Here is a 13,914-nt window from a genome sequence, read left to right as displayed (position 1 = left end):
CAATGGCGCAATATTCCAAGGTGCATCACATGACATTTTAACATGCAAAGTGCGTTTAATTTTCAAGAAATTACATTCCATTAATGTTTTTAAACCGGATTTGAAGCTATGTCCTATGACAAAACAAATGACATGTATTTTGCTTATGATAAAGTAAGTACCTTGTAACAATCAAGTCCTATTCCTCAAATCAATGTATGAGCGATTGGAAATCTAAAAGATTGTGGCTGTTTATGCATAGTTTTTCCTCTAGAAAAGGAAATAGCCACTGAGACAAAGGCCCAAGCCCACTAAATTAAACATTTCCATAACTAGGTACATTCGGATTTCTGTTCTGTGAAATCTTGTTTCCAGATGAATTCGGAAGAGTACTTGTTGCCTTGGTCACAGCTGTCAGCACATGTGTAGACAGCCAAGGTTCCCCAGTCTATACTGGCATCAGGGCTGTCCACTTTTAGGTCATTCAGTAGCTGGGGCATGACCTGTTGGGATGCAAAACACTATCAGCACATTGTCATTCAAGCCTTAGACGTTGAAACATTTAGGTCTGGTTTTCTGGACCCAGATTAAGCTCAGTCCTGGATGAAATATCTCGGATGAAATATCTCAGCTGAAAGTGTGGTTTAGTCCAGGAATAGGCTCGATGGGGTGTATTCATTAGTCGCAGACCGTTGCCTCTAGGATCCAAACAGAAAGAAACGGAGGAACCTACCTGATTTAGTTCAATAGAAACTCTGTTTAGTTTCAAAATGTTTTCAGTTTAGAGTAAAGATTTTGCAACAGTCTGCGACTAATGAATACACCCCTTGGTCCAGGAAACCGGCTCTTCGTTTAAATATTGCAAATACCTGAAATTCGAAGATACGCCTGGAACCACATGAACAATGTGGGATGTCCTTCTCCACAGGAACATGTTCAGACGAAACCCAAAGAGGAGAGCCACCTCTACAGTATCGCAAAACCTACAATAACACAATGTTATTATAGTCTTCAGTAATCAGGGAAACCCACAATTAAAATTGTGTGTAATTGCATCAGATGCTTGATTAGGTTCTGGGGGGAGATGTATGAAAAGAGTCTCCACCCTGCTAAATGGAAACTCTCAGCCAAAGCATTGGCCAAATGTCACCTCCCCTTATGAAATTTGAAAGATGTGAACACCTTTGAAATCGTGATTTGTCCAAATGATCAGTGATGGAAAAAATATGCGCACAGGAACAAAGTTCCTGATAAGTCTTCGCATCCCAGTCTTGACAGAAGCAAGATACCATCCTAAATTATGTGCATTTGTCCACAAGAGATTGTTTCGAGTAAAAAAAAAAGATTAATTTCAGAGTAATCTACACGATTGCCAAATACGTATTTGAGTGATTCTGATGCTCTTCATGTCTGAGGATTCTGCTTGAAGAGTTGTTACCTGATGTGGCTCTGACGCAATCCTCTGTTTAAACTTCTGGAACACTTTGCTATCTTCGGTTTCATGCATGGCCATGTCTTCAAGTTCTGTCTCTGCCAAATCTGTGGAATAGAAGTCATGCTTTTATACAACAGAAATTGTAATCATTTATAGACTCCTATTTAGGCTGGGTCAAATGCCAAAAGATTCTCTCTTCACTCTCCTTTTGATGCCTTAATGGGTCTGAAAGGACTAGATAAGTAAATGCAATGCAGTCTAACTTCTTACCGTCAACTGAGGAGGAGCATTCCACGTTATTCTGTGCGTCCCCGACTGTTTCACTTGATTCTTCTTTCTGATGTTCCTCAGGCTCTGTGACCAGTTCCGACTCTGGGAACAGGAATGGGGAAGGCACTGCGCTGGACGGCACTGAACATGTATTGAAAGTTTAATGTTTATCTTTCAGGCGGGCGGAAAACACAATTTCAGCATTATTACAAATAGTATGACAGTATAATTACCTTGTTTGCAACACTCTTTCTTGTGACAGTGTTTCCAGTCTATGGTCTGGTGTTCTTTGCTGCAGTAGGACACTGCATGGCATTTAGAGCAAGCTTTCTGACCAGGACAGCCACAGAGCTTGCATAGTTTAACTCCTGAACTGTGGACGCAGGGGTCACGCTCAGTCCAATTGGGGTCTTCATCAGATGGAGGATCGTAGGGATAAAAGTCGTTCTTCCGTGGCAACTGGCTCCGAAATACTGGAAAAGAGTAATCTCAAGGTCAGCTTGAGTGGAAGTAACATCATTAGTTTCAAGTTTTATTAATCGTACAGTGGGGGGAAAAAGTATTTAGTCAGCCACCAATTGTGCAAGTTCTCCCACTTAAAATGAGAGAGGCCTGTAATTTTCATCATAGGTACACGTCAACTATGACAGACTAAATGAGAAGAAAAAAATCCAGAAAATCACATTGTAGGATTTTTTATGAATTTATTTGCAAATTATGGTGGAAAATAAGTATTTGGTCAATAACAAAAGTTTCTCAATACTTTTATATACCCTTTCTTGGCAATGACACAGGTCAAACGTTTTCTGTAAGTCTTCACAAGGTTTTCACACACTGTTGCTGGTATTTTGGCCCATTCCTCCATGCAGATCTCCTCTAGAGCAGTGATGTTTTGGGGCTGTTGCTGGGCAACACGGACTTTCAACTCCCTCCAAAGATTTTCTATGGGGTTGAGATCTGGAGACTGGCTAGGCCACTCCAGGACCTTGAAATGCTTCTTACGAAGCAACTCCTTCGTTGCCCGGGCGGTGTGTTTGGGATCATTGTCATGCTGAAAGACCCAGCCACGTTTCATCTTCAATGCCCTTGCTGATGGAAGGAGGTTTTCACTCAAAATCCCACGATACATGGCCCCATTCATTCTTTCCTTTACACGGATCAGTCGTCCTGGTCCCTTTGCAGAAAAACAGCCCCAAAGCATGATGTTTCCACCCCCATGCTTCACAGTAGGTATGGTGTTCTTTGGATGCAACTCAGCATTCTTTGTCCTCCAAACACGACGAGTTGAGTTTTTACCAAAAAGTTCTATTTTGGTTTCATCTGACCATATGACATTCTCCCAATCCTCTTCTGGATCATCCAAATGCACTCTAGCAAACTTCAGACGGGCCTGGACATGTACTGGCTTAAGCAGGGGGACACGTCTGGCACTGCAGGATTTGAGTCCCTGGCGGCATAGTGTGTTACTGATGGTAGGCTTTGTTACTTTGGTCCCAGCTTTCTGCAGGTCATTCACTAGGTCCCCCCGTGTGGTTCTGGGATTTTTGCTCACCGTTCTTGTGATCATTTTGACCCCACGGGGTGAGATCTTGCGTGGAGCCCCAGATCGAGGGAGATTATCAGTGGTCTTGTATGTCTTCCATTTCCTAATAATTGCTCCCACAGTTGATTTCTTCAAACCAAGCTGCTTACCTATTGCAGATTCAGTCTTCCCAGCCTGGTGCAGGTCTACAGTTTTGTTTCTGGTGTCCTTTGACAGCTCTTTGGTCTTGGCCATAGTGGAGTTTGGAGTGTGACTGTTTGAGGTTGTGGACAGGTGTCTTTTATACTGATAACAAGTTCAAACAGGTGCCATTAATACAGGTAACGAGTGGAGGACAGAGGAGCCTCTTAAAGAAGTTACAGGTCTGTGAGAGCCAGAAATCTTGCTTGTTTGTAGGTGACCAAATACTTATTTTCCACCATAATTTGCAAATAAATTCATTAAAAATCCTACAATGTGATTTTCTGGATTTATTTTTCCTCAATTTGTCTGTCATAGTTGATGTGTACCTATGATGAAAATTACAGGCCTCTCTCATCTTTTTAAGTGGGAGAACTTGCACAATTGGTGGCTGACTAAATACTTTTTCCCCCCACTGTATGTACAGGATACACATGGTATACACTGTCTAACGAAACACTTACTTGCAGGTTCCTTCTGGACAATGCAACAACAGTAAGAAATAATAAAGGATAATACAAAACAAAGTAAATGGCTCAGTAGAATAGAAAACATTTGAACATAAGTATAATACAGGAAGGCAAAATGTATAGTCCAATATTTACATGTGTACTGGGTAAGGGGGGATTGGGGGGCAAGTGTTTAAATTGTGCAATATTAGCAATAGTAAATAATTGTTTGCTAGCAGCCATTGTGGTGTGTGTGTGCTAAGGTGAGGAGAGTCAGAGCAGGTGGTCAGTCCAGTTCAGCAGTCTGATGGCTTGTAGATAGAAACTGTCTATGAGCCTGTTGGTATCAGACCTCATGCTCCAATACCGTCTGCCCAACGGTAAGGGAGTGAACAGCTTGTGGCTGAGGCATGTGGGGTCCTTGATGATGCTGTGGGACTTCCTCAAGCACTGTTTCAAGTACAGTGGCTTGCGAAAGTATTCACCCCCCTTGGCATTTTTCCTATTTTGTTGCCTTACAACCTGGAATTAAAATGGTGCAAGTCTCTTGGGGTATGTCTCTATAAGCTTGGCAAATCTAGCCACTGGGATTTTTGCCCATCCTTCAAGGCAAAACTGCTCCAGCTCCTTCAAGTTGGATGGGTTCTGCTGGTGTACAGCAATCTTTAAGTCATACCACAGATTCTCAATTGAATTGAGGTCTGGGCTTTGACTAGGCCATTCCAAGACATTTAAATGTTTCCCCTTAAACCACTCAAGTGTTGCTTTAGCAGTATGCTTAGCATCATTGTCCTGCTGGAAGGTGAACCTCGGTCCCAGTCTCAAATCTCTGGATGTCAAACAGGTTTCCCTCAAGAAATTCCCTGTATTTAGCGCCATCCATCATTCCTTCAATTCTGACCAGTTTCCCAGTCCCTGGCAATGAAAAACATCCCCACAGCATGATGCTGCCACCACCATGCTTCACTGTGGGGATGGTGTTCTCGGGGTGATGAGAGGTGTTGGGTTTGCGCCAGACATAGCGTTTTCCTTGATGGCAAAAAAGCTCGTGCCCTTGCACTCCTACTAAACAACTTTTTTTATTTGGTGAATGGTAAAATCTACAAAACTTTGTCCACTCTGTAATAGATTCGAGTTTTGGGAACAGAACTGTATTGACATCAAACGTTTCATCGATGAGAAAACTTGCATAATGTCGGCCAAAATCCATCTGGCTCCATCTTCCACTGCCGGCCACTGGGCTTCCTCTCATCACCATATTTGGTAGTGAGTGGAAAACGCCAACACCTATACATCCGGTGAAATCTCTGGCTCATTGTTCCATCTGTGGTAGTGTGATTGCCCTGTAACAGGTTTGAAAATTCAAGCCCCACTCCAACTGTTGCACCACAGTAATTACAATGGTGGTAGCGGTGGGATAATCCCAGCCTTTTAGTGTGCCCCTCTCATTCCCATCCCTGACCATGTGACTATAGGTTTGATGTTGATGGAAATGCAATAGCTAGCTAGCTAAATGCTATTTACCTTTCAGGCAACGGCTGTCGTTTCGTGAATAGCAGTCTGGTGTCTTGCAGCAGAATACAAAAAGAGTTCGGTGAAAACTTATATCCTGTCCAGTTATTGGAGCGTAAACCTGCAAGAGAAATGCTGTATGAAGTTGGCATTTTCCACATGCTAACTCAGGAAGACTTGGGATGTCCAACTGACTCAACCATGCAGGTTTGCCTCCAACTTTGCTGGGGAACTGATGACTCTGTAGTAGCCAGTGTTCGGCCTCCTCCAAAAAGCCAAGAGCAACCCCTGTTTCTGCCATAGTGTTAATTTAACTATTTGCCAAGTAACGTTGATTTGATCGTATTCCTTCAATCGCTGGCTAGCTGTCTGTCCCAACAAATTCCAACGTGCGTCAAGGTTGTAACTTTAAAATATGTCCGGAGTGGAACAATACTTTTAGGAGGCAAACGTTCCGTGTAATTCGCGCTCCTGCCATATCGCTTATTTGCAATTGAAACACCTTAATTAAAATAGTGTGGCGTACCTCGGAAACCGTAATTAAATGTATCTGTAGGTCCAAGAAATGCTGAATAGTTGTCTCTGTCACGTCGTCAGTGGGCTCCCGAGTGGCGCAGCGGTCTAAGGCACTGCATCTCAGTGCTAGGGTCACTACAGACCCTGGTTCGATTCACAATCCGGTCGTGATTGGGAGTCCCATAGGGCTAAAAAATAATTTGTTCTTAACTGACTTGCCTAGTTAAATAAAGGTAATAAAAAATGAAGTCAGTCAATATAGAATATTTCCTGTCAAAGTCCACCAGGTGGCAGACTTCAGCTACTGTATCATCGCTCAGCCATATCATCGGAGAGAAGTGATACTGTTGGTGAGATCAAACAGGCTGAGGGATACAAATGTAACAATTGTGTACAAAACATGTAACAATTTCGCCGGTTAAAACTTAACCATGAATAGTAGAGAATTAGAAACCATTGAACAGACGAAGCCTTACAAATTACTTATTTATTTATTTTAGTTTATAAAACAAAATTTTTGCACAAAAAAAAGAATCAAATTCTAGGTAGGATATATTTGCAATCTACCAAGACATTTAATATAGCTTATTGCTATTGGTCAATGGTGCAATCTTTTTTCTGACTCAGTGGTGTTTGATGATGTCATACTGCTCAGGAGTAGAAGGCTGAGCTGTTTTTTACAGTCATAGGGCTGAGTAGGGGAGGGGAGTGCGAACTACAAATGTGGAAAAGATTCAGGAAAGAAACTTCAAATCATACGGGGTGGAAACATTTTCTCCTATTGGACTTATTGCTTGAGGAATTTATTTCTGTACAATGGGGGATTGACATCAAGGTGTCTGCATCGTCTTTATAGAAAGGCCACACTTTTTCCAACCATGGAACACTACAGAAGATAAGGGGCAGTTCTTGTGAAAGTCACGTTGATGTCAGATCTAGGAAACTAATGGTTTGGCGAAACTAGGATTAACTGGTTGCTGGACGGTTCCATTGGCTATACCACAAGGCGATGCCTCCCCAGGGCGATGGAGAATATAAACCTGTAGCAGTGTCGGCGGTCCCACCGGTTCCCCCTCGGAGGGTTCGGAGCAGAGAGTCGTTTTCGGGCTCCAAGTGTTGGTCCGGTGGCGGAGAGCGCAAAGTGAAGTGTGTGCTTGTCGGTGACGGCGCAGTTGGAAAGACGAGCTTGATTGTCAGCTATACCACAAATGGATATCCAACTGAATATGTCCCAACTGCTTTTGATAATTTTTCAGGTAACTTGACAAATATGTGCCTTTTGAAGTCAGGTAGGCTATTAGGACCTATTGTGGTCCTATTGGCATATGCAATTAATTGTTTTTCTCAGGCCCTTTTAACAGCACATTTAACAGGTAAATTCTTGATTAGCCTATATTTCTACTCAGCCTCAGACTGACAGCAATTTTAAATTCAGCTTGAGTAAAATTTCTGCCAACTGTCTGCTGCCATACATTGGCAACAGGAAGACTATGGTAATTATTATACACAATAGTTTGTCCATAACAACACTGTTCTGGCCTTAACAGTAGTTAATGGCATTGTGGTTACCAATTTATTCTTTGTTATATTGGCTGATTAAATTTATAATTTGTTGTATTTTTTCTTTCAGCGGTTGTGGCAGTTGATGGCAAGCCAGTAAAACTGCAGCTTTGTGACACAGCTGGGCAGGTTTGTAATTAAAATACACCTCTAGGACAGTTTCATATGATCGCTACACTCCTGGAAGTGTAAAGGATTAGTTACAAACAAACAAAGTTGACCTTTTTGCTGTTCCTAAAATGTCTCAAACTTCTTCTAACCCCCTATGCATTACTAGGCTACTACATGTACAGAATGGGTTCAAATGGTCTACTAGTGTAGGGGAGATAAGGGATCTGTCTAAATTGATGTGCTCCAGTAGTGTTTTTGTCCTGTCATTTACATTTTAGTCATTTAGCAGATGCTCTTATCCAGAGCGATTTACAGTTAGTGAGTGCATACATTTTCATACTGGCCCCCTGTGGGAATCGAACCCACAACCCTGGCGTTGCAAATGCCATGCTCTACCAACTGAGCTACACGGGACCAGTCATGAGTCTTCACCATAAATGAGGTTACTCAGATAAATGCTGTCTCCCCCACATGGGAGGGGGTAACAGGCTTGGGGGGATTACAGATAGGAAACCTTATAAGTGTAATGAATTGAATATGAGCCTGGAAAGGAAACGTAGCTTCGGCACAGCTGGGGCTGGTCAGAGGAGATGGGTCTGTTTCTGAGGAGCAGAGCAGGCTGGAGAGAGTCAGCAGTGGAAAACAGCCCAGGAAAGCAGGCCAAGAGAGATCCAGAGCGGTTCTGTCTAGACACAGAGAGAGTCCCTGGCTGGAGGCTGAGCTCTGTGGGTTCATAGGGTTCTGCTTTGTCTCTTTGCAGTGAGGCTCTAAGCCGATGAGCTTTTCATTAGACACCAATGATCTTTTCAATTGTTTTGAAATTATTTTTTACAAGACAATGCAAGCAATATCATAGTTATAGCATAGTTAAACCTTGGTTACATAGAAAAATAATCAAGATGACATTTCCGTTTGCATGAATATTTTGCCCCAGCTGCCCGCCCAACCCCATGATGTGCTGCAAATGTGAGATAATGGCTGAGCCAATTCAACAAAATAATAGTTATTACCTTTTCAAAGATCAATGTCACCCTACTCCCCTGGGCATAACTGAGTCTGTGTATTTAGCATACTAAGCATGCAGAAGACTGCCTGAATACCAACCACAGGGTCCCTCACAGTCAATGTTTTAGTATTTTATTGGGATCCCCAGTAGCTAGTGCTGAAGCAGCAGCAACTCTTCCTGGGGATGTTGTTGACCTCATTGGGTTCCTGATACCACTAATTAACTCCCAGCCAATCAGAAATGATCTGGAGACCCTTTGCTGCTACCCTCTGAAGAGGGAAATGCACTATTAAAATCTCTTTCAGGAAGCAATGGGTACACACAAGCTGGGTGTATCAGAGAAACAGATGAGAGAGAGCGATGGAATGCACGTTTGTCAATTAACAACAAAATATAATCTCAGTGGAATGCCAGCGTTATCCCTCCAATAGAACTAGATGTATTGGAGATATGCAAACGTAATCTGAATGTTGTGTAATAAGCAAAGATAAGCACACATATTGGCGTCAGTGCAATGGCCCATGGGTTGGATGTTTACCGCTGGAACTCCCCTGCAATGCTGAGCTGCCACTAATAACTGATTTAAATGATGTCACCGCTCCACTCAGGGGCTCTTTAGCTGGTGATATAAATGGTGTCACCGCTCCACTCAGAGGCTCTTTAGCTGGTGATATAAATGATGTCACCGCTCCACTCAGGGGCTCTTTAGCTGGTGATATAAATGATGTCACCGCTCCACTCAGAGGCTCTTTAGCTGGTGATATAAATGATGTCACCGCTCCACTCAGAGGCTCTTTAGCTGGTGATATAAATGATGTCACCGCTCCACTCAGGGGCTCTTTAGCTGGTGATATAAATGATGTCACCGCTCCACTCAGAGGCTCTTTAGCTGGTGATATAAATGATGTCACGCTCCACTCAGAGGCTCTTTAGCTGGTGATATAAATGATGTCACCGCTCCACTCAGAGGCTCTTTAGCTGGTGATATAAATGGTGTCACCGCTCCACTCAGAGGCTCTTTAGCTGGTGATATAAATGATGTCACCGCTCCACTCAGGGGCTCTTTAGCTGGTGATATAAATGATGTCACCGCTCCACTCAGAGGCTCTTTAGCTGGTGATATAAATGATGTCACGCTCCACTCAGAGGCTCTTTAGCTGGTGATATAAATGATGTCACCGCTCCACTCAGGGGCTCTTTAGTTGGTGATATAAATGATGTCACCGCACCACTCAGAGGATCTTTAGCTGGTGATATAAATGATGTCACCGCTCCACTCAGGGGCTCTTTAGCTGGTGATATAAATGGTGTCACCGCTCCACTCAGAGGCTCTTTAGCTGGTGATATAAATGATGTCACCGCTCCACTCAGGGGCTCTTTAGCTGGTGATATAAATGATGTCACCGCTCCACTCAGAGGCTCTTTAGCTGGTGATATAAATGATGTCACGCTCCACTCAGAGGCTCTTTAGCTGGTGATATAAATGATGTCACCGCTCCACTCAGAGGCTCTTTAGCTGGTGATATAAATGGTGTCACCGCTCCACTCAGAGGCTCTTTAGCTGGTGATATAAATGATGTCACCGCTCCACTCAGGGGCTCTTTAGCTGGTGATATAAATGATGTCACCGCTCCACTCAGAGGCTCTTTAGCTGGTGATATAAATGATGTCACGCTCCACTCAGAGGCTCTTTAGCTGGTGATATAAATGATGTCACCGCTCCACTCAGGGGCTCTTTAGTTGGTGATATAAATGATTTCACCGCACCACTCAGAGGATCTTTAGCTGGTGATATAAATGATGTCACCGCTCCACTCAGGGGCTCTTTAGTTGGTGATATAAATGATGTCACCGCTCCACTCAGGGGCTCTTTAGCTGGTGATATAAATGATGTCACCGCTCCACTCAGGGGCTCTTTAGCTGGTGATATAAATGATGTCACCGCTCCACTCAGGGGCTCTTTAGCTGGTGATATAAATGATGTCACCGCTCCACTCAGGGGCTCTTTAGCTGGTGATATAAATGATGTCACCGCTCCACTCAGGGGCTCTTTAGCTGGTGATATAAATGATGTCACCGCTCCACTCAGGGGCTCTTTAGCTGGTGAAAATCACATATCCTTATACTTACAGAGATTGGGCAGTGGGGTAGTGGTTTGCTGTGCCAACTGTGAATCAGATATGTTTTCCTCCTCTACCCTCTCAACAGCCTCATCACACTTTCTCTCTTTCATTTAGCTGCATGATCGTCATCACAAATTCCTTTTGGGAGTCAGTCAGACAAAATGTGGACTATGGTTCATAGTCTTATGTACACTGAACAAAAATATAAACGCAACATGTAAAGTGTTGGTCCCATGTTTCATGAGCTGAAATAAAAAATCCCATAAATGTTCCATACGCACAAAAAGCTTATTTCTCTCAAAGTTTGTGCACAATTTTGTTTACATCCCTATTGGTGCATTTCTCTTTTGCCAAGATAATCCATCCACCTGACAGGTGTGGCATATCAAGAAGCTGATTAATCAGCATGATCATTACACAGGTGCACCTTGTGCTGGGGACAATAAAAGGCCATATGCATTTTTGTTGCACAACACAATGCCACAGATGTCTCAAGTTTTGAGGGAGCGTGCAATTGGCATGCTGACTGCAGGAATGTCCACCAGAGCTGTTGCCAGAAAATGTTATGTTCATTTCTCTACCATAAGCCGTCGTTTTAGAGAATTTGGCAGTATGTCCAACCGGCCTCACAACCGCAGACCACGGGTAACCACGCCAGCCCAGGACCTCCACATCCGGCTTCTTCACCTGCGGGATTGTGTAGGGGGGTGGGGGGGGTGCTGAGGAGTATTTCTGTCTGTAATAAAGCCCTTTTGTTAGTAAAACTAATTCTGATTGGCTGGGCCTGGCTCCCAAGAGGTGGGCCTATGCCCTCCCAGGCCCACCCATGGCTGCACCCCTGCCCAGTTATGTGAAATCCATAGATTAGGGCCTAATGAATTTATCTCAATTGACTGATTTCCTTAAAGGAACTGTAACTCAGTAAAATCGTTGAAATTGTTGCTTGTTGCGTTTTATATTTTTGTTCAGTATAAATATTTTAATCTATAATATAGTTATGTTCTAGCAATTTAATAATGCTCTCTCTCTTCTCCAATTTAGCTATTGGTAGTTCAGCAACATTAAAGGAGATTCAAATCAACTGTAGGCTATGCTGAAAGAGCTGTCCCTAATCAGAAACACTACAGCATGTAGACTTTGTCACTCTAACAGAAACTGATACAGGTGTCATGTGTTGTCAGGTTGTGGACACAGTGTGTGTTCCTGCCTGCCAGAGACACTTTGTCATGAGGTTGAGGCTCCACTAGTTACAGCCATGCACATGGTGACATCTTAGCCAATGAGGGCAGGATTTTTCTTCTCTTGACTATGCCCTTGTCAACCCTCTACACTCTTAGAAAAAAGGGTTCCAAAAGGGTTCTTCAGCTGTCCCCATAGGAGAACCCTTTTTGGTTCCAGGTAGAACCCTTTTTGGTTTCAGGAACCAAAAAGGTTCTACCTCTGACCAAAAAAGGTTATTCAAAGGGTTCTCCTATGGGGACAGCCGAATAACCATTTTAGGTTCTAGATGAAACCTTTTTTTCTAAGAGTGTACTCAAAGACGTGTCATGAACCCCCCTCTCCTCTCCTCTCCTCTCCTCTCCTCTCCTCTCCTCTCCTCTCCTCTCCTCTCCTCTCCTCTCCTCTCCTCTCCTCTCCTCTCCTCTCCCTGCAGGATGAGTTTGACAAGCTGCGTCCGCTCTGCTACACCAACGCAGACATCTTCCTGCTGTGCTTCAGCGTCGTCAGCCCCTCCTCCTTCCAGAATGTAACAGAGAAATGGGTGCCGGAGATTCGCCGGCACTGCCCGCAGGCGCCGGTGGTTCTGGTGGGCACCCAGTCGGACCTGCGGGAGGATGTTAATGTTCTGATCGAGCTGGCCAAGTATAAAGAGAGGCCAGTCGAGCCCCAGGAGGCCCAGCAGTGTGCCGAGGACATGAGGGCCGTGTCACACATGGAATGCTCCTCACTCACCCAGAAGAACCTCAAAGAGGTGTTTGACGCAGCCATCGTGGCCAGCATCCAGCACTCTGACAGTCAGCAGCAGCATAGACTGAAAAAACGGACTCCAGACAAGATGAAGAAGCTTTCTAAATCATGGTGGAAGAAGTACTGTTGCGTGGCTTAGCCTCTATCTGCGTGTGTGATAGGAAGGACGCATGGGTTCCTATTTTGGTTCCATGTCAGCATGTTAACAGGGGCAGTAAGGAAAACAGTGACTGGAATATGGACGAAGGTCTGGTCTGGAGTATCTGAGTTATGTGTAGGTTAGGCCTCAATGACCCCATGCTATTTTTGCTTTACCAATGTGAGCTGCAATGGAGACAGAGCTGACTTCCCTCGAAGAATACTCATTGACTTTCCCCTGCCTTATATCCATGATCCTGGGGGGGGACAGCTTCTAAATGGACAACTGTGAAAGATGAAGCCCTATTGATAACCAGGAGGGCTTATGTTGTTATATCAGCCCATATTTAAGAGCCTTGTTTAGCTTGTTGTCTAATGTACAAACCACTCAGAAACATAGCAGAGCTACATTTTTCTAATGTTTTTCAGAATTTCTAACTGTTGTTTACATTAGGACATGGGTTCTGTCCAAGTTCATATGAGGGTCACAGTCTCAAGTTATGTGCTGGAGTTCTAACTGGACTTGTTGACCTTCGGTTCACTTGACCATAGCACAACCTGAGGAGTTTTAAACAAACACCGCCATGGCAACATTTAAAGAGCTCCCTATGGGACTCAAATGCATGTGACATGTCCCCTTGTTACGTATGTCAGTAGCTAGGTTTCCATCCATTTGGGGACAGGTTTTCATGCGAATATTCTAAAATCCATGTAAAGAAAAGATGTGCATTTTCCCACAATTGGTCTTTCACCACGCTGTGAAGTTCATCATGACTTATTTAATCTGTAGCCTAATAAACAGCATGGTTTCCTGAGTCATAGTGGGAGGTCCACACACCATATCATCTTGTGACTCCTAGTTTACTTCGATATGATGGTTATTATATCAATATTTGCGTATAAAGACGTTTCCACCGCCATTTCTCGCATCATTAATTTTATTGACACAAAACGATCCCACCATGTTGAACAAACAAATTATCTGTCTGCATTTATATAATTGTTGAGAAAATTCCTGTTTCTATCACAGCTGTCGTGATTTTCTTATATACGGCATTACTTTACTCGCATAAAACCTGTGGATGGAAACGTGATTAGTAGGTACAGTGAGGGAAAAATTTATT

The 13,914-nt window shown here is 43.5% G+C and overlaps 2 protein-coding genes across 2 annotated transcripts; one reads left to right on the top strand and one right to left on the bottom strand.

Annotated features, from left to right (window-relative positions):
• Window positions 1-8: 8 nt before the first annotated feature.
• LOC311130795 (programmed cell death protein 2-like) lies at window positions 9-5,789 on the bottom strand. Its single transcript, XM_084163592.1, has 6 exons — window positions 5,381-5,789; window positions 1,918-2,157; window positions 1,685-1,825; window positions 1,418-1,518; window positions 849-962; window positions 9-482 (listed from the first exon to the last, which is right to left on the bottom strand). The coding sequence occupies exons 1-6, from the start codon at window positions 5,667-5,669 to the stop codon at window positions 312-314; spliced, it is 1,056 nt and encodes a 351-aa protein (XP_084019718.1). The 5' UTR covers window positions 5,670-5,789; the 3' UTR covers window positions 9-311.
• Window positions 5,790-6,581: 792 nt separating this feature from the next.
• LOC311134581 (rho-related GTP-binding protein RhoU-like) lies at window positions 6,582-13,710 on the top strand. Its single transcript, XM_084168310.1, has 3 exons — window positions 6,582-7,140; window positions 7,515-7,573; window positions 12,339-13,710. The coding sequence occupies exons 1-3, from the start codon at window positions 6,894-6,896 to the stop codon at window positions 12,789-12,791; spliced, it is 759 nt and encodes a 252-aa protein (XP_084024436.1). The 5' UTR covers window positions 6,582-6,893; the 3' UTR covers window positions 12,792-13,710.
• The last annotated feature ends 204 nt before the right edge of the window (window positions 13,711-13,914 follow it).

Source organism: Coregonus lavaretus, assembly GCF_964263955.1.
Source record: "Coregonus lavaretus genome assembly, chromosome: 1".
Classification (NCBI taxonomy): domain Eukaryota; kingdom Metazoa; phylum Chordata; class Actinopteri; order Salmoniformes; family Salmonidae; genus Coregonus; species Coregonus lavaretus.
This window is presented reverse-complemented; position numbering and strand designations above follow the sequence as displayed.

Bases quoted from the DNA above. Each gene is read 5' to 3' on its own strand.
- LOC311130795 (XM_084163592.1), bottom strand. From the start codon at position 5,669: ATGGCAGAAACAGGGGTTGCTCTTGGCTTTTTGGAGGAGGCCGAACAC. The intron at 2,158-5,380 runs GTAAATAGCATT...ACTCTTTTCCAG, and splicing joins CGACAGCCGTTGCCTGAAAG to TATTTCGGAGCCAGTTGCCA. The intron at 1,826-1,917 runs GTAATTATACTG...ATACATGTTCAG, and splicing joins GAAAGAGTGTTGCAAACAAG to TGCCGTCCAGCGCAGTGCCT.
- LOC311134581 (XM_084168310.1), top strand. From the start codon at position 6,894: ATGCCTCCCCAGGGCGATGGAGAATATAAACCTGTAGCAGTGTCGGCG. The intron at 7,141-7,514 runs GTAACTTGACAA...TTTTTCTTTCAG, and splicing joins TGCTTTTGATAATTTTTCAG to CGGTTGTGGCAGTTGATGGC. The intron at 7,574-12,338 runs GTTTGTAATTAA...CTCTCCCTGCAG, and splicing joins TTTGTGACACAGCTGGGCAG to GATGAGTTTGACAAGCTGCG.